This window comes from Cloeon dipterum, chromosome X, assembly GCF_949628265.1.
Source record: "Cloeon dipterum chromosome X, ieCloDipt1.1, whole genome shotgun sequence".
NCBI lineage: Eukaryota > Metazoa > Arthropoda > Insecta > Ephemeroptera > Baetidae > Cloeon > Cloeon dipterum.
The window spans coordinates 27070750-27097110 of record NC_088790.1 but is presented as its reverse complement, the minus strand read 5'-3'; the positions used below and the strand labels follow the sequence as shown (position 1 = coordinate 27097110).

At 38.2% G+C, this 26361-nt stretch overlaps 1 protein-coding gene across 1 annotated transcript; it reads right to left on the bottom strand.

The window, feature by feature from the left end:
• Nucleotides 1-378: 378 nt before the first annotated feature.
• On the bottom strand, nucleotides 379-21748 carry LOC135945876 (ABC transporter G family member 23-like). The gene is made up of 16 exons (XM_065493802.1): nucleotides 21480-21748; nucleotides 18061-18256; nucleotides 16863-17177; nucleotides 16668-16775; nucleotides 16473-16566; nucleotides 9523-9693; nucleotides 9367-9420; nucleotides 9154-9293; nucleotides 3227-3434; nucleotides 2581-2758; nucleotides 2404-2519; nucleotides 2272-2342; nucleotides 2092-2180; nucleotides 1770-1946; nucleotides 1625-1711; nucleotides 379-865 (listed from the first exon to the last, which is right to left on the bottom strand). Exons 2-16 carry the CDS (start codon nucleotides 18249-18251, stop codon nucleotides 651-653), a joined length of 2214 nt encoding a protein of 737 aa, XP_065349874.1. The 5' UTR covers nucleotides 18252-18256; nucleotides 21480-21748; the 3' UTR covers nucleotides 379-650.
• Nucleotides 21749-26361: the final 4613 nt, after the last annotated feature.

Below are 26361 nucleotides of genomic sequence, written 5' to 3'. Positions count from 1 at the left end.
AATTTTTTAATTTTGTCAGCAAGTCAAATAGCACATAATTTGTACCACATTAAAATTAATATATGTTTAAAAAGGGAGGAAATTAAGCCCAAAAAATAAATGTAAAGAAATGAAAATTATAACAACCGCTTAATTGAAATTTAAGGGAAACATGGCAGGGGATTTAACATTTAAACTAAACAACTTGTGCGCCCTAGGTGTGGATTTTTAATGTGCAAATAATGTAGCGGAAAATTCAGTAGTAGCATTGAATAATCGATTTGTCTCAAAAACAAAAAACCTTTTACGGCATTGCAAATAGAACGGATTTGTTTGAGTTTTTTTTTCGTGTAATTTGAAAAAATACTTGTCAATTTCTTCAAATCATTTTATTTCATCACAATTTATCTTAAAATGGTTATTATCCTTAACAATTAAATGTCGTCTGTTGTTGAGCCATTATTATAGCGTAAAAAAGGCACAATAAGTAATACTTAAATTAAAACTATGCACAAATACATACACATAAATATATATTATCATATATATGCAACAGCAAAAAATTAAATAGTATACAAACAAATTTCCGCTGACTTGTGAGACTTAAGATTAATATTTACAGAGTACCAAACCCATATTACCCTGCATGTCTGTTAAGATTTTTGCGCGCTTCAATTTTTTCTGATCTTGAGGATGAGCACGCTAGCCGAGGAGAACACAAAGACCCAGATGATGATGGTGATGAAGCCATGATAAACCACGGGCTGCTCAATGGTCCATCCTCTGGCCAAGATGCTCCTCATCGATTCGGTCGGATAGGTCAAGGGCAGAATAGAACTCATTGTGCGCAGATAGTAATTCATTCCTTCCACCGGCCAAATGATTCCTGCGGGTAAAAATAAATTTATTTTTAGCCCAACGACAGAAGGGGATTTGGCAATCCATCAATCAGATCTGCCTCGGGCACTTTTGCAGTCAAGCATTATAGACAATTTCTTTTCCATCGCGTTATCTCCAAGTTTATGACATTGATTGATTGATTGGGTTTAATAAAGTACGCTGGGTAATTGATATTTTCATATTTTAAGCCAAAATCGGATTAATTAGATGTTTCTTACGAATGTACAAGAAATTAATTCCGAGAAAACCAATTTTTTCCTTAGAAAAATACAAATTTTATTTAAACAATAAAAAATTCCTCAAGTGGCACCTTCAATAGAATTTTAAAGAGCATAAAAATAAAATAAATATTTTAATTTAAAACAGCGGGGTCCAGATGTGCGGTAAAATTGGTTCGCACTGCGCAGATCCAAGATGGCGTCTGAATGTGGGAAACAAAAACCTCTCTTTGGATTGCCGTACGAGTGTCAAGAGTTTGTTTGTACGATCCAAAAGACACAATTAGTACAAGAAATGTAAATTATGTCCCAATTTTCGCGCATTTTCATGTGACCCTTTTTCCCGCCATACTCCACCGGACGCCATATCTGCGCGTCGCACGAATCTGGCCCCCGCTGATTTAAAAAAATCTGATTATTTAATTGCGTATACTATAGCTGACAAAATCAATATTAAAGTTCACGATCCCAGAGGAGAGTTCTGTTCTGTGTGCCAAGCATAAAAAAGAGATTTAAATCGTTCTCACCGCAAAGCATGACAATAGGCAGGAAGCTGCCAAGTCCGAGGTAGGTTGCCGTCCGCTCGTTTTCGCAGAGACACGAAATCACCATTCCTGCGAAACGTCAATTACATACGTCAATGTGAACTGCTAATGCAAACGAGATAGTTACCGAAGCACATGCCGCACAGGCCCTGCAGCATCAGCATGAGGCCGACCAGGTAGACCGGACCCTCGCACGTGATGTTGAACACGGCCAGGGTGAACACAATGACCAGGACGCACTGGCTCGTCATGACCACGAATTGGGTCACCACGTGAGAGGTCAGAATCTCCAGGGGCGTGATTCCTGCGAAATCGAACAGATATTTGGATTAAAATAAACGAGTTTGAAGCTCAGGGGAATTATCCGAAATTTGATTGGAAAGGGAAATATCCGGATTTCATATTGGGAAAATAATGACGACTGAGGAGATAAAGGAAAATCAGCTCACCACACACGAGGCTCCGCTCCAATAATCCCTCGACGCGCTCGATGATCATGGCCCCAGACATCAGGGCAACGGCCAAGAAGAAAATAATTCTGCAAAATAAAGACTCAGCGTTAAAAATTGAAGGAGTTATTTACACGACCAAAAATGCTTTGATTTAATATTATTTTAAATTAAACTCACGTCAGCATTACTCCAGGAGCGGCGAAATCCGTGAAATTCGGCACGGCTGGCCCGTAAACAGGTTGCAAGAACTGCGAAATTTACGCCAAAATTAAAACACAGTACAAATTAAAAATTCTGATGCGAACTTACTTTAACAGGGACTTCAACAAGTTCTGTATTCTCTTTGCAAGCAGTCAAAAGGCCTTTCATGAAGCTCTCGTAGGACTGGTGCAGATACCTCTGCAGCATCAGACCGATGTGCTTGTCTATTTTGACCAAAATTAGGTTAAAAGGTTATATTAATTACAATCGGTTGTGGAAACTCACTCGAAAGATCCTGCCAAACTCGCATCTCGCTTTGGTCCAGGGTCTCCTCGTCGGCGTCCTTCCACAGAGCTGCCCTGGCCACCAGGGCGTCGGTGTAATTCTCCGTGAAGTAAAGGGCACCCCAGGCATGACCAGCTTTGATCGCGTTTTTCGCACTTTCGACGTCTCGGAATGGTTCCTGAAATCAATGAGATTGAGCTGCACTGGCTGGAAAGCAAAGGCTATACATTTTCAAATTTATTTATTAAATCTATTTTAAGTAAAAAAACCTTTAAGCTGCATGGAAATTAACTGGCACTGAAATTTTTCTATAGATGTAACAATTTATTTAGATAATACAGTTTATTTAAAAAAAAATAATTTTTAGAGGAAATAATGCGATTTAATTCTTAGATTTTTCACTTATTAGTTTTTCTAACTGTTAACAAATAATATTTTGAGCTCTCCAGAGGGATCAATAATATTTAAATTAGGGGCCAGAATATTTCTCGAGAGAAAAACTAATTTTCATCCTTCAATGTCATATAATTTGCATGAAATGATTCAGAAAAGTTAACTGATGGAATTCGCAAGTTCGCAAGCCTATTACTGATGGCTTTTATTTCCCCGCCGCTATTAAAAAATAATCTGATGTGTAATATTTTACCAGTACGACTGGATATTCTCGTAAGCTGTCCAAAAATCGGCAGGCCATGTGCGTGAGGTTGCATCCGGTCAGGTCGGTCGGGCAGGACTTTCCGAAGGGCGTGTCGTGGTTGACGATGGCCAAGGTGAGACCTGCAGGGTCCCTGCCGACGGCCACGCAGAACAGAACCACCTGTATAATCGGCAAACCGACCACGAACAGGATTATCCTGCGAGAGAAGACGAAAGCCGGATTAGTGTCGGAAAGTCGAGAAAAGGGACGGCAACCGGCCACTCTGGCAGGTCGAGCCGGTTGCATAATTCAAACGTTGTGCATAAATAACCTGTGTGATATTTGAACAAGCAACGACGGGAAATAGGATCATTGAAGGAGAAAAGGAAAAGACAGTTTAGTGATTTTGTCCTGGAAATTTGCGAAAGAAATAAAGTTTTTTTTTAATAAAATTGCTATTGTAGCGGTTCGCGCTTATTGGCGTTAACTTAGTTTGTAACCTTTAGATGTCACTTGTAACTGTATGATAAGCTTTTCTCATTTACCCTGTATAATACACCTTCACTGACCGCTCACCTACGCACGCATACGGTCATGTCGCATTTACCTCTCCGGCCGGGAGTATAATGCCGTGCGCATATATGACGCTTGTAATAACTTAATAGACCCGAAGATAATACCGGGGTAAGCATTGTATTTAACTGTGATAATTATTGTTATTCTCGACTCGCATATTGATGCGTTAATTAATTGTTTATATATTGACTTTCCCTTGAGATTTTATTGTGAATATTTATTATGTAAAACTTTACAGTCTTAATTATGGATTAAATCTTCGTCTACAAAGGAACCAGATGCATTTCCTTTTGGCTCGAACCGAGTAACCCACATTTGGTGACCCCGACGGTGACGCACGGAAATTTGCCCATAGACGCGGAAATTCAGGAAATTTGAGATGAGAAGATGACATTCCTCACGCCCTGAAATTCCGAATCCACCTTCCAACGCAGCCCAACAACTTCAGATATTTCAACAATTATTTGAGAGAACTTTTATGTGGTAAAATTTATATTTCGAGCCAGTGACATTTCCCAAATTTCATTCGCAACGAACATTTCATAGCCAGTGATAGATTCCAGTAATTCTTAACTCGCCGTGAATTTGTTTAAATTGTTAACGCGCATTCTTGCCCACAAGTTTGTAATTTTAATCCCTTTGTGAAGCTAAGTAATTCCTTGAGTGCTCAACATACGCTTTTAAAATTTTGCTAATCGGTCTATGAGTCGAATCTTTCGCCTTCACTGCTCGCGCTACTGATGTCTTAGGGTCACGTCGCCCTGACATGCTACTGCGCTAGAGCCCCTCACGACCTAGAGTCATTGTCGCTCTGTCGTCGCATAACGTTTCGCCGCTGCACGCCGGGGAAGCCGAGGACTGTTGCGAGCGGCCGCCATGAGCCCCCCAGTCCCTTCCTTACCGATTTGGTATCGTTTTGGACTCAGTCGAGTCAACGCCGCGCCGTGCCCGAACGTTCCTTCGTCTTTGATTCATCCGCGCCGCGCAACCGCCGGCTAGGACCATCATCGACAAACGCATCCGCGAACACTCACAGCCCTCTGCTAGCATTACAGCAGAAGTGAGACAATCTCGGTTTGCACCTCAACTAACTCATTATAACCGTACCGTCCGAAAAGCATTCATTCCTCAAGATTTATTTTGTAAAACGCAATTTGTTTCTTTCCGGCTTCCAGCCTCAAAGGGGGGGCACTGTAGCGGTTCGCGCTTATTGGCGTTAACTTAGTTTGTAACCTTTAGATGTCACTTGTAACTGTATGATAAGCTTTTCTCATTTACCCTGTATAATACACCTTCACTGACCGCTCACCTACGCACGCATACGGTCATGTCGCATTTACCTCTCCGGCCGGGAGTATAATGCCGTGCGCATATATGACGCTTGTAATAACTTAATAGACCCGAAGATAATACCGGGGTAAGCATTGTATTTAACTGTGATAATTATTGTTATTCTCGACTCGCATATTGATGCGTTAATTAATTGTTTATATATTGACTTTCCTTTGAGATTTTATTGTGAATATTTATTATGTAAAACTTTACAGTCTTAATTATGGATTAAATCTTCGTCTACAAAGGAACCAGATGCATTTCCTTTTGGCTCGAACCGAGTAACCCACACTATAATTTCTAATTTTGGTTCTTCCTGTAGGCCTCAAAGACCACTTAAAAAGTGGAATGATACAGGACAACAATTGAAAATTATTTGAATTGTTGGATGCGATAAACAATTGATCGATAAAAAATTTGTTCATCAATTTCCTACAGTAAAAATTAAAATTTTGCCAATTTTCTCCAAAATGTACAGTGCTCGAACATATTTTTTTGGCATATTCCGATTCCTCTCGTCGAGATCTGTCCAAAGGCGTATGCCACTTATTGGGGAAACTCTTGGTTTTGAAATTAAATCAGATTTCAAGTAAGGAGACAGCCATTACCATTTGAAAAGCACGCTAACTTTCCAGCCAATTTTCTCCAAAAATTACAGTGCTTCTTAGGTCAATTTAGGCTTTAACTGAATCCTAAGGGATGAGTTTATGCATTGGCAACAAGCATTTTCCAGGCTTTTGCTCCTCTTTCCTCTTTTGATTTTTAAAAATTAATTGAACCCTTTTTAAATAATCTTCTCGCAATTTATCGTGATTTTTAATTAATTATTCTAGTTACAATTGATTCCGTAATAAATCGGATTGTGCTGTTTCATAAATTGGAATAAACCGAACTGACAAACTGCAAGCCCTGGATGTTTTGACAAGCAATGACAGGAAATTGGATAACTTGAAGGGCTGCAGATAGAGTCGAAGTTTGAATTGAACTGCGTGCAAATTGAGTTGGTTCATTAGTATTAATTTTCCATTCAGCCAGCGACATTAATTATTACGCACACAGACGATGTGCAACAATGGGAAAGTTTGCGGGAAAGTTCTGCTCCCATTGACCTAGAAGGCCTAATTGGAGTTTATTGACAAATAATGCGCCAGTGCACGCGATTTCGAAAGGTTTTAACGCAAATCAACGTGCATACACGCGAAGTTGCACAACTCCCGATGGAAATTTTCAGCTGCAGCTTTTAATAATGTGTCACCGCTGATGGTGCGCGTTGGTGATCGTTCAATGGGCTGCGTGCATTATTTCTGACGAGCGCACATGCATTTGCGTGATTCGTACTTTTTAACACGCGAGAGCAGTGCAATTACGTCGTTGCCGAGAAATGGATGCAAACGAACGCAGCCTCACCACCTGCTCACCTTGAGCCGACCCTAATAAACGCCTATCCTTGCGCTAGAGCTGTGCGTAATAGCGCACACAGCGAGCGAGTCTTTAAAGAAAAACGACCGCCTCAAGAGTGTGATTGAAATAGCAGCGCGTGTGACGGTGAATGCTCTTTTTATTGCAGTGGATGATATTCAATTTTATTGCAACTTCATTATAGAAACGGAAATTTCACCAGGAGATGATTATTTTTAGGGCAGAGAAATTTAGTTGATTATTTATCTTTCTCTTAGCGCAAATAATGCCATTTCGCGAAATTCAAGATGCAATTTTTTGAGGAACAAAATTAAACAAGCAGAATTATAAAGCTATTACAAAGAGAGTAATTATGCTTCTTCTGAAGGCCAAGCCATCCGGTAATTTAAAACTTCATAAAATTATGCCTGCATATTTATTGAATTATTTTTCTGTTCTTAAAATGTCATTATAAGTCATTTACATCACCAAAATTATGTAAGTTAAATGAATATCTTTTAATTATACCTTATACCACTTTTAGAGGAAAAAAGACGTGAGCTTTAATTAGGGTTATAATCCAAAAATTAATTTTATTCCTTCTACGAGCCGTCAGATTTTGTTTAATCTTCATTTTTCTCTCAGACCTGGATTTTTTAAAAAGCTCAGCAAAGAAAATGAAAAAATTTCGTCACATTTAATCAGCTTTTAAATCTAACTTCTTTTCAGTGAATTTTACAAATTACATTTGTTACTATTTATTATTTTTATCGGAAATAAAGCCTTTTGAAAAAACTTTAGAGGTGGCAAGAACTTTTTCGACATTGTTGGGGAAGATTGTTGAGTAAAAACTGCATGCTTTTATTGCATTATTGGCGATTACCGAGAATTTCATGCAAACAAGCGTTTTTAAACTCAAAGTACCGACCAAAGTTCAACATTAGAGGGCATTTTATTTAATTTAAAGCCGACTAATGTGCTCCCTAGAATAGTGGTCTTAAAAACCAACAATTAAAGAGGAATGATACTGCAAAAGCCTGGAAAATGCTTGTTGCCAAGGCATAAACTCGTCCCTTAGGATTCAGTTTTGAGAAAATTAACCTAAGAAGCACGGTAATTTTTTGAGAAAATTGGCTGGAAAGTTATTGAGCTTTTCAAATGGCAATGGCTCTCTCCTTACTTGAAATCCGATTTAATTTCAAAAGCAAGAGTTTCCCCAATAAGTGACATACACCGTTGGACTGATCTCGACGAGAGGAATCGAAATCTGCCAAGAAAATATGTTCAAGCACTGCAAATTTTGGAGAAAATTGGCAAATTTGAATTTTTACTGCAGGAAGGTCCTCTTTTATTATTGCAAATTGTTGAAAAAATTGTTAATCGATCAATTGTTTATGGCATCCAACAATTCAAATAATTTTCTATTGTTGCCCTGTACCATTCCACTTTAGAAATAATCAAACTAAATTATTCCATAACGTTTTAGCTCATGCTGTGAAACAAATTTAGCATTTTATTGACGCGAGGCTATTGTGTCAAGTGCAAGGGCACCTTCCTCCTCTTTCCGCCTCTGTACTTAATGTAACTCGGTTTAAACAGAAGCATGCATGCTTTTAGCTCTCCATTTGATCTGCGCATCTCCTGTGTGTCATTTGCAATGCTGCCAAGGTCTGCAGTTTCTGTACAAAAAGCAGGGTGACTGCATGCGTTTGACGGTCTAGCTAATGGAAAGAGCAAATAAGCAGAGTCCCACCGCCGAGATGCATTTTCAGCTTCCATTAGCAATATGTCGGCACCAAACGACTTTGCGACAAGTTGGAAGGACGTATTTATTAATTCACAGTATCAGAAAAAAACGCGTGTGCCGATAAACAGCACTATTTGGCCAGTTTCAACTTTTTTCAGGCAGTAAAGAAAATTTCTGTCGTGAGTTCCGACATACAGAATAGACTGGTAATTGAAGAAGCTGCAGCCACCGCCTGAGGCGACTTGAACAGCGTCCTTTTGTGCCACACAAACCGCGCGGCGTCTGCGGAACCACCAACAACTGCGCTCTTTGAAAAGTCCAATTTGCTCGCTGCTCGTGCAAATTGAATAGGGAAAATTAATTGCGGTTCGCGGCGCTAATCATGCTAATTCCGCAGACGTAATTGATTTTTCCGCCTTGGAAAATCCACCTCGGGCGCCTCATCGAGAGAAGAGAGGAAGAAAAAAAATAATGAATCGCTGCAGTGATGGGATGACGATAAATAATGCAAGAAGAAGTGAATCGTGTGCTGAGTAATGGAATGACTGCTTTTTATATACATACTTCAGAAATCCTGCTTGAGCTGTGAAATGCTAGAATCTGAGCACCGATGCGAGTACACGCTGCCTTGATAATTTTCCCCAGAGGCGAGTTGGAATAAAAAATTTCCAAGGCTGCCTTTGCATCGCAAAACAACAATGCAATTGGATATTCCAAGAGTTTCATTCGATATAATTAAAGTTACGGGAAACACAATAACAAACTATTACTTCAGATCATGTGATTTCAAAATTGCCTGTTTTTAATTTTAAATGTAATGCAACAGCACAGAAATTTAAAAGGAGAATTTTATGAATGAAAGGGGGTGAAATTTTGAACTCACCCTGGATTTCTCCACATCCACATGAAATTTTTCCATAGTAGGGCCTTGAAAATGTTGGACGACGACAGCTTCAGATTTTTCTTCCAGCCTGACTGAGGACTCTCGTCTTGTTTGTATGAGAAATCTTCCTCCTCACCTGGCTGTGCAAATAAAAGTGCGTGTCAATATATAAGTCCTTTGAACCGTTTGCAAAGGGATGCAGCAATCACATACCTGACTGCTTTCGAGCGTTGGCTCGACAACTGCTTCAGCATCCATCTGACCACCCTGGAAAATTACAATATTATAATAAGTATTTTCAAGCTTTGAAACGGGGAAATTTGGCTCAAATATCTCAAAAACTAATTTAATTTTTGCGAATCAACTCACAATTGGTACAGCGTGTGCTGAATTCTCGGCCTGGATAGCCCCCTGCTGTTTGTTTGTTTGTTCTCTGCTCAGCTTGAGGAAAACTTCCTCCAAACTATCACAGTTATATTGCACCAGCATCGACTCCGGGGATTGCTCGGCAAGCAGACGACCGCCGCGCATCAAACCAATCTGAAATCACAAATAAATCAAAATTAGGCTTATTACTTCTCGGAAAAAATTTTAAAATATAAAAATCTACAGAATTAGATCAGCGTCTTGAGCAAAGATCACTAGCAGAGCTTTAGACCAATTTATTTCTGACATAAAAATGCTTCATTTTTTCAAAGATTAACTTTTGAACAGCTCTTTTACAAAATTCACTTAAAATCTTCCAATCATTTTTTTGCTCCTTTTTACCGCAAGATTTTTTAAAGATCGCTCTGCTGAGCTTCGTTGTTAAATTTTTAACACTCGGGTGCTTGTGCTTTAAAAATTAAAATTTTCGTTCGTGCAATGCAACAGTTATATTTCTCTTTTGCGTGTTAAAATTCAGTTTCTACCCAAGAAATAGAGCTAAAAATATAGGATGTGTAAAAAGGCTGTGAGGCTGTTCTTCTACTTTATTCAAAGGCCGCTGACCTCAAGCACCACTTGTTGCGACTTATTAAAAATTGCAGCAAGGCCTTAGGAGTTTTTAACCCCTGGCTGTGACCTCGCTGGCAGACCGACGACTATCTTTCAGCCGCGTGCGCGCGATACTCAATCGACGACTCTTGCCGCCGCGTGAAAAATGCAAACCACCTTCAGCGAGATTGCGTTAGCCTTCGTTTCTGACCTTTGGCGAACGACATGCAAATCGGTCGCGAAGTTGGAATAACTGTAACCACCGAGTCGATATAATGAAAGTGGGAAAACAAGCTCTAAAAGCAATTTATCAGAGTGGTTTCAATGTTCTTTATTAATTAAATAGGATTAATTTTTCTTGCTGATTGTGAGCTGAGCAAAGAAATCGGTTCTCGACTTAAGAAAAGCAAAAATATGTTGACAAAAATTGTTCTCATGCCTCTCATTTAATATTTTGAACAATTTTTCACTAAATAAATTTCTTTGATTGGACAGATCTAGTATAAAATCCAAAAGACAGAGACAGAGCACTTTCTGCAATCTGGATTCTACTGATTTTAACCTTAAGAAATCCCTTTAGACTCAAGAAAGACCAAATTGCAGCAAGAAGTGGGACATTTTTCGACTATCTTTTTAAAAGCAGAGCTCGTTACTGATTAATTACAGGCTGCAGACACGAATTATGACGTCAGCGGATCTGGTATAATAAGTGAACACAATTATCTCCCTCTCATCTCTCGCATCTGGATGCCTTATTAGCACAAGGTTCGAATTTTATATTAAGAAAGAGCAATTTTTATAACTCTCTCGCGAGTTGCTTCGTCCGATTTAATTAAGGAAATTTATTCCTCTCCCCCGGTGTAAGGCAACGCTCGCCTGCGCCCATCCATTATACGGTACTTCTTGTCTTACTTTCGCTTCCAAATCAGCGAAGCACTGGAAATATATTATTTCCTGGGACGATAGGGACGAACAAAATTTGTCGCGAATAACATAACCTTGACTCGCGGAAAGTCAGTGTAAACACGCACTACGACAAACATATCCGCTTAATTGTTTTACAAACACATTGCGTGAGACAAGAAATATTTACATTTCACTCCAATCCGCGTCTAGAGACTTGGAAAGGGGCCTTAAAGAGTAAGGATGCGACCCTAGGGTCGTGAAGAAGAAGGACGCACGCATAGAAGAATACATATACATCCTTTGTCAACCTTTGCGTCTATATCAATAATGAGTAGGAAGAAATTAAGCCTGCAGAATTTATTATAAACCGTTGCTTGGAATTCACGGTCGCAAATTATCTTTTCTTTCAAGTGACTTTGCAGTTATAAAAGCCTTGTTCATAAACTGTGCCGATGATTAAGGATAATTAATCTTTTTCAAAACTATGCTCATGCATGTCATCCTGTCTATCACTTAATTAATATGTACATTGCAGCTCATCAAAGGCATAAAATATGTTTGAATTTTTTGTTTAAAGTAGAATGATACAGGGCAACAATTGAAAATTATTTGAATTGTTGGATGCCATAAAAAATTGATCGATGAATAATTTGCAATAGTAAAAATGGGCCTTCCAACAATAAAAATTCAACTTTTGCCAATTTTCTCCAAAATTTGCAGTGCTTGAACATATTTTTTTGGCATAATTATTCCGATTCCTCTCGTCGAGATCTGTCCAACGGTGTTTGCCAATTATTGGGGAAACTCTTGGTTTTGAAATTAAATCGGATTTCAAGTAAGGAGACAGCAATTACCATTTGAAAAGCACGCTAACTTTCCAGCCAATTTTCTCAAAAAATTACAGTGTTTCTTAGGTCAATTTAGGCTTTAACTAAATCCTAAAGGACGAGTTTATACATTGGCAACAAGCATTTTCCAGGCTTTTGCAGTATCTTTTTTTAATGGAATTTATTTATTTCAGCAAATTCTTATTAATTATTTTACTATTGATAGTAAATCGCAGCTATCATCTAGCAAAAATGTGTTTTAGTCTTCACAACAAATTGTGTTTAAAAGCAAAAGAGAGAAGCCATTTAGAGGACTCAGTAGCCGCTTAATTTTTTAGGCGGCTGCTTGCTGGGTCTGCTTAGCCGAATTTCAGCCCAGTGGCAGAGGATCAGAAAGTTTTAAAAGTGAAGTTTGATAGAACTTTGTAGTGTCCCAAAGGTCCAGGGGCCATAATGTTTAATTTCTCTGACCTTTTGACCAGCGGCTGGCGTGGCTGGTATACAGCTTAGTTAAAGTCACGGTGGCTGACGGCGGATTACGTGACCAAACAACTATTCCTGTACATTATGGGCGCTTTCTTCAAGTGACAAAACTACCATAAAAAATAGTCCATTCAATTAATTTTATCGACAGATATAAAATCGCTTCCAGGTACGCTTATATTTTTTAGAACACATTTTGCACTCTTGCAAAATGAAAATTAATTTATTCTTAAATAAACTGAAGAGTTACATGATTTCTTTTAGTTGTAATTTGGCAGTTCTACTACTTACTTGACCTTTCATTGCCAATTGTTTTCGATCAAGTTAGAGCGGCACAATTGCTGCAAAAAAAAAGCGAAACAGGTTTTCGCGAGCTAAACTTTTCTCATCAGCGGGGTTTCCCAACATGCAAAAAGTGACGCAAATCCAATATAAGCCGCCGTGGGCTCAGTCAGCGTTGTGTGCGCGGCTCAAGAGAGCGAGATAGAGGGAATTTGCTGTTCGCCGCCGCCACCGTAGCAGCAGCAGCAGCAACGCAAAGAAAGAGAGCTAGCTCTCGTATATATCTGACCTGTCTTTTACGCCAGAACCAGCTGGTTTTAATCATCCACTCTGCCAAATGAGGTTTGCATATAATAACCGGCCAGGCATGAATTTCTCGCTCAAGGGGTTGAGGAGTAATAGCGAGCGGAACTGCAAACTTTTCAACCGCACACTCATGCGTTCAATACCGACATCGCCTCTAAAATGGGCAGCCTGGCTGTTTAACCCGACAATTAAGTCTACATTATAGCAGATCAAATGCAGAGCAGGAAATTTTCTCCATGGAAAATCATTCTTTTGAACCGTTTCACTTAGAGCAAAAATCTGAATCGCTTCTAATTTCAAAAATCATTTCTTTAATTTGTGATGAATTAAAAAGACTTCTAGGAATTTAACCTGTGAAAATTTTTTCTAATGCTCAGTAGATTGGAACTGAAATATTATTTTAACGCTTTTAATTGAAAATAAATTTAATTCCACCTCGAGATATATTTTTCCAATTCAAAGAAAGTCCAGTTTTAATTCCACTGTTCGTTTTATCACGAAAAAATGTCTCAAAAGATTGTTCAGTTCTATTGAAATGTGACTTGAAACCTAATGAAACCACGGCTTCATCGGTCAAGACCAGTTTTAAGGGTAGAAAACTCATCCCGTGCAGACGAAAATGATTAAATTGTTATTATAAAATGGGATATCTTCCTAGAATTATTAATTTTTGGATTACATTTTCCTGTGACCTTCGATACCGGAATTTAAAATGTTAAATTTACAAAAAAACAATGAATACAATAAAGTAGAGAACGTGAAAAAATATTTCATTTACATTCTTTTCCCTTTCAATTTTTACGATTTTTTTATCGGAAAACCCCTTTAGGTATAAATCGATGGACAAAAATTGATATTTAGGAAGAAATAACCAAAATAACGATGAAATTAGAGGTTTGTGCAGTTGATTTCTGTTCCTGTTTGATAATTTTCACACTATATCTTTAAGTGGATTGATACAGGACAATAATTTATATGAGTTGTTGACTACGATTAGCAGTGATCAAGAAAATTAACTCGATAATGGGCAATAATCAAACTAGGACTGAGCGCCGTATAACAGAAGTTAAATTTCAACAGTTTGTCGATGTTTTTTGCTTTATTTTGATTACTCTCGTCGCGATCCATCCAACGGTGTTAGCATTGTGACGTTAATTATACCCTCTTGATAAAATAATTCATGATTATTAGTAGGGATACAGTGCTCGCTACTTGATTTTAGCACGTAAACTGGATTTTCTCAGAAATTTAAATTGCAATCAATATTTTCAGAGTATTTCAAAAGGTAAAAATGACTCTTCACAATTTTCCTGTATACTTGTGTTCACTTTTTTTAGCTATAAAATCCTCATTAATAAATTCCATTTTAATTGGCACCAATAATTCAACAAACATTCGACAAATTAGCTGTGATTTACAGCAAGCAAGGCTATACTAAAAAATTACAAAATGCACGTGTGCAGCTTGGAGCGCTAATTAATAGAATAACAAATAAAATAGACTTTCATTTCCTTGCTTTTAAGGTTCGGCCTCGTTCAGTTTTTCTCCTGGCCTTGTAATTCGGAAAAGAACTTTCCAGCCCCAATCAAAGGGGAAGAAGCCACTTTTCGGGTGGAATCGAATCAATATATACGTGGCGTTTCTTTTTTTCTCTCACTATCTCTTGACAGTCGTTTAACGATTCCCATAAAAAAATGCACGGCCGAGTTGTGAGGTAAGAGCAGCGGCGGCGCGCCGACGAAAGAACATAACTTTCACTCTCGTCTATGACATAACCTGATTCAAGAGGGATCTCGTGTTTACCATTATATAAGCGCGCGGACCGAGTATACGCGGTATAAATGGGGCTTTGTCTCGCGCGCGTTTACTCGCCTGGCTTTAATTGATTAGCCGGTCCAGTGCCTTCCTCCTTTTTCGGATCTGCGCAATTAAATAGCTGCTCTTGCAACAGCTAAAAAAATAAATACCGCTCCTAATGCGTCATTAGGACTGATTAGTACTAAAACCTTCGTTTTTTTCCTTCCTGCGAGTAATTTTGAAGCTTTCTGAACCTTGGAGACAATTAATTCGTTCATTATGCATGACTTTATGTCATATATAGCTACTGAAGACACGCGTTTTGCAATTAAAAGTGACTATTATGTTTCACAAATATGGCGCAAATTGAGCTAGTCGGTAAAACACGCAGGTTAAAAATAGTAAACTGGTTTTAAGACGCAAAGGATTTTGTATCCTGTTCAAAACGGGCATTTTTAAACAGTGGTCGTCCTAAAAATCCTTGAGCCTTAATGATTTTACGCGCCAGACAATGCAAACAGAAAGATCGTTTTATGGCGCTTGCCTTTGCTCCGTACACTGTGCTAAATTATTGCCTACATCCCGCTAAATAAATTTTCGGCGTTCCAGTTAAAGATTGCGCCATTTCATTGCGCAGGAGAGATTTTTGTTCATTATTACAATTGCGCTAAGTAATATCAGATTTGAACGGCAGGCATTGAAGGCCGCGCGGCCGCACCATCCTCGACGGAGCATCCTATAAATAATGCTATACCTGCACGTGCAACATGTGGCGAAAGCTAGACGGATCAATTTCGGCTTTAACTCAATCCTTAGGATTTTGGCAACATTTCTTCTTGAAATATATTATGGTACTGAAGGTGGGAAATTTTGCAATTTTCATTGAGATTAACAATTAAAATTTCGCGAGTTAAAGTGGATTGATAGAGGGCGACAGTTGGAAATTCTTTGAATTGTAAAATTTACAATAATAAAAAAAGGACCTTGCAATATTAAAAATTCAAAATTTCTTTTAAATTTACAGCGCCTGACCATATTATTTTAGTGAGATCTGTTCAATGCAATCTTTTGGGAAGCTCTTTGTTGTGGAATAAAATAGGATTTCAAATAAATAGACATTTCTCATCATTCTAAAAAGCTTTCTAATTTTGCAGCCACTTATAAAAAATTTAAAGTTTTACTTAGAATTAATACCAGTCCGCTTTAAATGCTTTAAAATTTGTTCATAGAGTAAACCATATTTAATTGTCAATCAATTTGAACTAAAATTTCATTCCAAATAAACTCAATTTTGAATACATTCACGACAGCAAAAGTAAAGCTTTATTCGATGATGGCAAACCGCCTCTTTTCAGACAAAAACGTAACGAATCGACAGCACATTTTAGGCTTTTGTGTGCATTATGCACTGACATTGGTCAACCCCTGCTAATTGAATTTTCACCTCTCTCTCTCTCGCTCTCTCAGCCAGACAAAGTTGCCAGCTGTGTTGGCAAAATTGCGAAATAGTAACAAACGTGTTCATTTTCACCGGGAGGTGCGTGATGCAAATTCGATTCGAGGCAAATCAGGTGGCACATTGTTACAGAAAACGAGGTGCGTCGTCGAGTCGTCGCGTCGTCGCGTTTCTCTCCGCGCGAGCTCAAATTATTGAGAAAGAATGGAAAAATGATTGGCACGTCGCAGCGGCGCGGAGAAGAATCGGAAAAGAAGAGAATAGCAATTTTCAATTTTTTCACTCACGGCGTGCGCCTGGCGAGCTTCCTCAATGTAATGAGTCGTGATGATCACAGTCTTGTTTCCATCCTTGGTAATGGCAACCAGATGCTCCCAAATGCTGCGAACCAATCGATATTTTTACGTATAGCAAAATGCAATCTCGTCCAAATGAGTTTTTTTATATAGAGCTAATCAGAAAAAAAAGATTGATTTTCCTACCTTTGGCGTAAAACCGGGTCCACCCCGACGGTTGGCTCGTCGAGGATGAGAAGCTCAGGGTCGTGCACCAAAGCAGCTGACAAAGAAACTCTTCTTTGTTGGCCTCCGCTAAAACCAACAAAACCACAACCTTATATATTGACTCTAGTAAATGGAGCTTGCGTCACGTCACGTTCAGTTTGCAACTTGGCTCACCTGAGAGTTTTGACCAGACGATGCCTTGAAGGCAATTCCAGGAATTTGAGCAAGAACGAGAGTCTTTCGTCAACCTTCTCCGTGCTGAGTCCCATGATCCAGCCAAAGTACATCATGGTCTCTTGGATGGAGAACTCGCCGTACAAAGCGATTTCCTGCGGCATATAGCCCACCCGGGGCCCCGGCACCCCGCTGCCCGGGTCGCCGGGTTTGCCGCCCAGCACCCAGATTTCACCCGTGTTGAGCCGACGTCGACCCACGATGCACGTCAGCAGGGTCGTTTTACCGCAGCCGCTCGCACCCAATAACCCGTATCTGTATAAAATTGTTGCAGTAAGGCAAATATTAAATTTTGCTTTGTAATAAAATCCAAAAGGTAAATTACAATTTTATAAAAAAAAATGTTTAGAACAATTTCTCCTCCAGACGAGGTATTTATTTTATGGATAAAGATGACAGGACATAAAAATTGACAGAAATATCTAATGATATAATTTGTTCAGAAAATAACACCATTTTATTAGTGTTTGAAGCCGCCAACAGATGGCGCCACCGTATACTTTTGTAATAAATTTAATTTTAATTAACTTCCGCTGTGATTTCAGACTCAATCCTGCCACTGTGAATTCTTCACTTAATATGCTTTCTTTTGACTGTCTGAAAACCAAAATCAGTCAAGCCATTCGCCGTAGAAACGTTGGGAAAGATTTTGTATTTTAAAAAATAGTTTTTCACGATTCTACGGCGATTGGCTGGACTGATTTTGGTTTTCAGCACGTCAAAAGAAAGCATATTAAGTGAAGAATGCACAGTAGCAGGATTGAGTCTGAAATCCCAGCGGAAGTGTCTTAAAATTAAATTTATTACGAAAGTATACGGTGGCGCCATCTGTTGGCGGCTTCAAACGCTGGTGTATTTAAAATAAATTAAAAATTACACACATTACACATTACTGTATTTGAATTTAAATCTTGTTTAATATTTATTCATCAGTTCAACGTTCAGTGGTGCCTAAAAGTGCTTTCCAAGCATTTAAAAAATTAATAAAAATGCAATCTTGTTCTACCAGAAGATTGGTACTAGTTTTTAAAATCCATAATATATTAACAAAAATTATCCAATGCAGATTATTTTCTGTAACACTGACACATATTTCAAAACATTTAAAAAAATCCAAATAAATTAAAATCATGCTCACATTGATCCCTTTGGCACGGTCATGTTGAGATTTTCAAGGACGACGTGCGGATTGCTGTTGGTGCCGTATCTTTTGCACGCCTTTCGCACACACACGGCGTTCTGTTTGCGTTGCCACACAGTGGACACCTGTGAGTTGAGCGGCGGCCGCGGAACGGGAACCGCACCCGCATCTTCTCTCGTCACCTCCATGGGGGCTGAAAAAGTCGGAGCGAGAGCCAATTACTCAAGGGGTCGCAGACAGATCAGCAAAAATAAGTCTGTTGGGTGCTGACGAGCATGACGCTTCGTCTAAAAGCATTTTGTTTAGGATAAACTACTTGCAGAAAACATCTTTTTGTTTGTTTTTTGCTTCTGCTCTCGTGCCAGACAAATAATACTTTCGCTCTTCCGCTTATGACAGCAGTTGAGCTACGAAGAACATCTTATTGTTTTGTCCTTGAAAATTTGTGAATAAATGTTGTCAGACCTTAATCGATTTCATATATGGAACCTGTCCTAGTTGCAAGGTGATATATTGAATGGCATTTCCCGAGGAGAAATAAATAAACAGGTTTGAAATATTGCAGTTGCACTCTTAGAAATAAATGAAAATTGTAAAGGCTTCCTGAAGCCATTTTTTGCAAATGAAAAGATGATTTTCATTGTCTGGAACTTCTAGATTCTGTTTTGTTCAAAATATCAAAATATAATTATTGTTGCACCATATCAACGCTCATCTCTTCTTAGTAACGGAAAAATTGCGGAGAAAAAGATTTATGAAAATTGGAGTGTTTGTTGAGCGATGTGCAATTTCTCCGCCAACAGGAAAATTTTAATATCGATTTTAATGATTTTTAAGTAAAGCAAGACCTCCTGGTGATATCGAAATAAAATGAATGAAAATCTGTATTTCCCATAAATTATATTTAATTTAATGTAAACTCCAACTTTATCCGAAATTGGACTAGACTGCGGTATTAAAATTGTTATATTATATTTTAAAAACACAAATCTTTAGATGGAATTAGAATTTTTTCATCATATAATGCAAGAAAAAATCATAGAAATAATTCTAATTTTGTGTGCAAAGAGTAATCGGCAAAAAAGAATAAAAACCTGAAGCGGTTTCATCGCTTTAACTGTCAAGAAAACAAATCTGGCAAATTTACCAGTCGTTATAAAATGTCAGCGTTGCGGAAGAATTACGTGAAGGAAATAACAGCCTTTGAATATCTCTGTTTCCTTTTCTCTCAATAAAACATAACGATATATATAGGGATGACATTTAAAAATCAGTGGGCGATCCAGTTGCGTAAGCAAGACGCACAAACCCTTATATATAGCAAACGCGTGTCTACCCTTAAATAAGCCAACCCCCGAGTGCAGGAATAGCCTCACTGCGCCAAAACGCGAAAGTTAAAATAGACTGCACGAGTAGGTGCGATCCAAAGAGTCCGAACTCCGAACGCTGCATGGTGGTTGCATAAATAATTCGGCAACCCTCGCCATAAATCTATATAGCAGGCGGATATATCTGCGAGTTGCAAAATCGCGTTTTCTGCAGCGGCTGGTTCAAATGTCGCCGCGGTGATTATTTTACGACTCCCTCGAGTACACGTTGCTTAGCGTTTTTAGGGCCGATTTATGACCGCCAGACCAGCGCTGCAAATGTTTGTATATAATGGAATTTCGGCTTCCACGACGACCCATCAGAAGGAGAAACCGCAAAAGGCGCTGACGCAAAAAGGCAGGATTAAAACTTGAAGCATATAACACATACACATTCGGCTGCGTTGTCCTGCTAGAGCTCGCGAAAAACCTTGCCGCTGGAAAAAAAACGGAGGAGGCGATGGCCGTCGTGTGTATATATATACAAACGTCACGCTGTGACTTTGAACTAAAAACGTGTGATTCATCTCGCAGCGTTACATGCACGAATTAGACAATTAGCTGTCATCTTTCATATATTGAGAAATAGTCAAGACATGCACTACTTCAAAGTTGATGATATTTGGTTAAAATCAGTGCCAAAATTTATTTATTTAAATTTATTTTTGAATATTTAAATATAAATATAATTCCTTTTATGCCACGGTGGTGAGGTAAAAATTCAAATGAATCTAAATTAAAACGCAGTTCATATTTTAAAATTTACAGTCATTTTCTGTGGGTAATTTTCCTATAGTTAGCATTAATTTTTTTAGTGAAAACAGACAAGAACAACTTGTGCAACGGCGATATTATTGATAGAAAATGAATGGCAAGACTTCATCAGTTTTTGTATTCACTCGACCAGTTTGTTGCAATTTCCTCTATCAAGAACTAACCTCGAGAATAAATTTCCTAGTGAATCACGATAAACGAGAATAAAAGTGAACAACACACCTCATATTATTGTTGCAACACACACGAGAAAAAAATGTAGTTTTTTTTGCTACGTTTAATTTCTTCAATAAATTTACTTCTACAGACGTGTATTGCATCTCGCATTTTTAAATTTGTATCTATTTATTTTTCCATTCTTTTCCAATCTCAACATCCCGGATTAAATCAACAATATAGCTGTTGGCAGCAAATTAAAAATTCGATTTTATGGAAATCCCAACTCTCAGAGGTCACGTCACGCAGGAGAGGACAGTTGGCGACAGAATATATATAGCAATTCAGCAACCTTTTGCTGTTCTAGAATGCGAACTGCGATTAGGTAAACTTTCGGTGTCGCTCTGTAATATGTGTTTTTCAAAACCTTGGCTGGCAGTAGCCTCCAATAAAACTTCCTAATTCAAAAGTCAAGGCTTTTTCCCGGGAGCCAGACTAAGGCGCACAGATCAATGATTCGTCGGAGAAGCTTCGTTGAACCGCCTTTCCAACACTCAAGGCTGTGCATCAGCCGCGTTATTTCTGCAGTTTGCAATAGAGAGAGTCTAAATAAGTGTTTGAATTGACACTACATGCATTTTAGTGGTGATAATATTGAGCAAAGCGCTGTACACTCTTTTATTAGCTTGAGAACAATAAAAATTTCGGCCTTCATTCGACCATTTAAAAACGCAATTTTGGCTGACAACACGGAGAAGAATTTTTGCTCTTTTTGGAACTTTACAGCCGCCTTGAATTTCGCATTTTGACGAAATATTAAAATTTTTTGTCCGCAGAAGGTGCTTTAATGAGAGTTGGTTAACCTTGAATCCGGGAAACCCCGTGGTAACGCATCAAAAACGCTGAATAACGAGTAGATTCAGATCAAAGCTATACGCGCTTCTTCTTCTGACGATGAGTGCGAAGTAAGAAGCAGTGAGCGATTACAGCATTTACAGCACACGACCCATACAATTTTACGCAAGGAGGAAACGAGTTTTCCCGGCGCTGCTCCGTTCCAGCCTCTCATCAAAAGTAGAGAGAAAGAAAATCACCTTTTCTCAAGTGCGTTCAACTCACCTGCCTTTTGTGCTGCAGCGGCGAATTTTGCTCAAGACAAAAAGAGTTTTTTAAGTCGCGCTTGACGGAAACATCCAGAGGGGCGATTGATCTCTCGAAGCGCTTTTTCACGTGGAATGCCTTGGAATTATTGTTATTATAATGTATGCACGCACGCCTTTCGCACTTTCACTGTTGATTTTCGTAACGCGTGCACTCACGCACTCGGCCCCTGCATAAGAACGCACGCCGGCCGCCAAGGTGCAAACGTAGACTGGCTCGATGCGAAAATCCACCACAGCTCTTGCACCTGAGTGAGCGAGCCAGCCAGGTTCCCCACCTGAGCCTTCCTCTCCCCTCCTCGCCAGAGATCCGCTAGCTGCGTTCGCCGCGCGAGAGCGTGTAAGGATCAGATTATCCAACCTAAGGTCACCGCCTATAACCGATTTAGCACTCGCGCTTGTATAATAGGAGAAATTCTCAATCTTTAGTATGTACCAAGGAAAAATACACAACTGATTGCCGCCAGCTCGCGCTGTAATGTGTAATAATAATTATTAGCTTTCAGTTTTTTAGTGTGATTTTTTTATTCGATGGCCTTACATTTTATTCCAACCCAAAATGCCGTTAAGGGACTGTTTAACTTAAAAAAATAATCTATAGCTGAGAAAATCAAAAATTTACTGCGCAGATTTTATCCAATTTAAACGTCTTTGGCAGTTCAAAGTAATTGATTTCACTTTTCAATTCAAATAAATGGATTTCAAGTGATCTTAATGGATACACGAAGCAAGGATTATTAATTTGAAGGAAAGACTCGAAAGGAAAAAGTTATGAAATTACTTAATGACTCACTATCAGGAACTGGAAAATTGATGTTACACGGAGTAAACAAATTACTCTTACCCATTGGGTGAAATAAAAATCTTCGTCATAATCTACAGATGTTCGTCATCACTATGGAGCACTGTTTTTTAATTCATTTTTTTAATGATTTCAAATAATAATGTTTTTATCTTGGTTTAGTTTGAAATACCTCGATGGAGTTGACTAATTATCTTGTATTTTCTAGTCTGTAAGAAGGAAAAAATCAACTGATTGCCGCCAGCTAGCTCGCGTTGCAGTGGGCAATTTTGTGTGTAATATCTGTTGCTGAATAATTAGCTTCCAGTTTTCTTACGATTGCTCTGAGTGAGAACGACAAAGAGAAATATTTCTACGAATCATTTCACTGCATGAATATAATAATACCAGACAAAAAGAGAGCGTGGGACGTTATGACGATCGTTTTTTGATATGCCACGCGCGATAAAAGCCTGTTCGGCGGCACAGTTTCCCTCCCTTTGCGAGTATTTAACGTTTTTGTGATGTGTATTTTGGGCCTCTTTTTGCTTTACTCTCCTAGGCACGTTGGTGCTGTCTCTCACTCATTCCTCTACTGACAATGAATGTGATATATTCATTTTTAAGCGAGGATCAAGTTCTCCCGATGGTAACTGATAAAATATACTTATTTTAGGGAATAATATGAGTTTAATGTCTTTAAACCAATTTTTAATTTCTAAACCAGAAAGCCAATCAAATGACTGAATTTTGGACAAAAAAATCCCATTTTAATGACCTTAAAAATAAATTATTTATAGAACTGTAAATTTTACTTTTGCTAGAAGAACTTTATTCTCAAAAGACACAAGATTTAATAAAATGTTTTGCTTGATAAAATGCTCGTTATGATTTAATTGTTAGGCTACATTTTTTCTACTTCTTAGAATATCAAAATACCTCGGTGTGGGAAGGAAAAAAGAAGGCCCAAGCTCCCCTATACAGCCACTTGGGCCCCTAATTATCCGTTCAGTGGGGTTTAAGACCTGGTGAGTTCGAAGCCTACGGAATGTGCTGAGCGCAGAGGCTAAAATAATAATAATAATAAATTGACCTAAAATAATCCACGAACACCACCTTAAAGCAAGCTGCATCGTAATGTTTTAAAACTATAGAAACACCCAATAAAATCATTTAAATCCCTGATGAATTTAAAAAAAAATATTCCCTTAATTCACCAGTTGCATAAACCCTAAGTGTTCGAAGCCGCCAACAGATGGAGCCACCGTAGACTTTCGATTTTAAGGCACTTCCGCTGCGATTTCAGACTCAATCTAGCTACCGTGCATTCTTCAATTAATTCGCTATTTTTTGACGTGCTGAAAACCAAAATCGGTTCAGCCAATCGCCGTAGAATCGAGAAAAACTATTTTTTGAAATAAAAAAATATTTTCCAACGTTTCTACGGTGAATGGCTGAACCGATTTTGGTTATCAGCACGTCAAAAATGAGCAAATTATTAAAAAAAGCAAAATAGCTAAATTGAGTCTGAAATCGCAGCGAAAATGCCTTAAAACCGCCCAAAACAAAATTTTTAAAAAAGTCTGTGGTTGCACCATCTGTTGGCGGTTTCAATAACTAAGGGTTTATGCAACTGGTCAATTGCAAGTTTTTTTGTCATCTTTAATTTTACAAAAAAATGTATTTATCTGTCTTATTGCGAATACATGAAACTTTAGAATATATTAAATCGATTTAATCATCTCTCGATATTAAATCACAAGAAGTGTTCATATAGCTATCATGTTTAGTTAACGATATTGATTTCTGGGTAATAATTCAATATTTTTTGCTCTTCTTTTTGACTGGCAAATATAGCCGCGAATAACTCGCAACCATTTTTGCTCCTTTTTTTAACTGTCATACGCATTTGGCACGTATTTCAAGTTTTCAGCGAACATCCCCCTCCAATTAAGAGAAACAATTTTCCTTGCCGACAAAATTGTCACATTCACGGTTTTCCAATCACCTCTTCTTTGAATCTGAGCCAGTATTATTCGCAGTCGCTTTTGTGCGCGCCCGCCGCCTATTCCAGTATACAGGAGTCACGTACGCACCCGATCGAAACTGTGTATTTATACCCACCCTGCAGTATATATATGTATATCTGCCCAATTTTACAGCGGAGCGGCGCATTTTCTAGGCTTTCGCTTGCCAAATAAATCAACAGATAAACCGAGATATAAAGTGCTAATCTTGTGTTTGGGCTCCCAGCTTGATGGAGCGTCCAAAAGTCAGATACGATCACCCTGGTGATCCTGCAATGCTGCAAAAAATCTGCTCCCTCAACGCATTGCTACGACTGAGAGGTGTTTCAGCTTTTTGTTCAAGAAAAAAAAAATTGACGCAGAGTAAAAACTGTTTTATTTGTTATTGAACGGAAAATAAATTTTTATCTGCGTGAATGTCTCTTTTTTGAGTGCTGAGCAGCGGGGTCCAGATTCGTGCGACGCGCAGATATGGCGTCCGGTGGAGTATGGCGCGAAAAAACGGTCACTTGAAAAGAACCAAGTTTTCGTCAATATTTTGACATAATTTGCATTACTTGTATTAATTGTGTCTTTTGGATCGTAAAAACAAACTCTTGACACTCGTACGGCAATCCAAAGAGAGCTTTTTGTTTCCCACATGCAGACGCCATCTTGGATCTGCGCAGTGCGAACCAATTTTATCGCACTTCTGGACCCCGCTGGTGCTGAGAGAGCGTTAAAAATTTTAAACATTCATTAAATTATAGAAACAAATGATAAAATATTTCGCCCTTGAATTTTTTAAAGGAATTATTAGCAATTTTTTCTTAATTGAAAAAATTAACCCTTATTTGAATTTTTTGAAATCATAATGTTCCGTTCAGAACATCCATAATTTTATCTTATTAAATAGTAATTAATTTGAAAAGAATTTTGCTATTACAGAAGTAAAAATAGCAACAATCGGGACACAATTTTACAAGTTCTTAAAGCACAATACTGTTTGCTATATTTTTAACAATAATTTTTTTTTAAATAAAAATGAATAAAAGGGCCAAAACCTGTCGACGTTTCAGCGACCTGTACGCTTTGAGCATGTGCCACTTTTCATTTTTTTTTTATTGTTGATCAGTGAAATGAACTAAAATTAAATTTAAAATATTGCTTGACTGTTGAATGTAATTGTTAAATATATTGTTTTTATTTTAAAAATGTTTTAATATGTCAAAGAACTAAAGAACCAAAATCCCTTAATTTTTACTCGTGCGCAAAAAATTGTAAAAAACAGGATTTTTCAAAAATCAAGAATAACGTGTACCGAAAAGGAGAGTCTATTGCAAATTTCCCAACGATATAATTGGTGGACGAAAATGGTTCATTTTAACTTATTTTAAAATTAAGGCTCGGAACCGACGTTAAATTTCGTAAACTCGAAGGTGATGCATTAGAGATGAAAAATTTTATTTGTCATTTTATTCTAATTTCATGAAAGTCTTCATGCTTCTGATAAAAACATTTTTGAGAGGAATTGCCTATGCTCAGGGTTCGCAAAGACCCGCATTTTTCCGAAAAAAACCCACTGCATTGCAAAAAACTGTCTTTTTGCGGGTTTGTCTGCAATTTTGCGCATTTTTCCGACACGCATGCATTCTTTTGGAAAATAAAAAATTCTCATAGTGGATGACTAAAAATAGGGATTTTCCAAAATCACCAAAATCAGTATTAGAGCCACTGGTTTCACCAAGAGACTGAAAATTTTAACACTCAATCACGTAATTTTCTGATATTTCAGACTCTTTTGTAGCAAAAATTGACTATTTTTGGGTTAAATTCGGAAAAATGCGGTAAAACCCAAGACTGGTGGGTTTTTCCAGCCGGTTTTTTGCGCAAAAAACCAGTGGTGCATTTTTGCGCATTGCAAAATTGGCGAACCCTGCCTATGCACCCGCAGGATTTCCCTTTTGTAAGATGAGTACAGGGCGAGCGTCTTCAGGGAGTAACTTGGAGGTGCACTCGTGAAGCACAGGCATCAGGGACTACTTTATGCATTG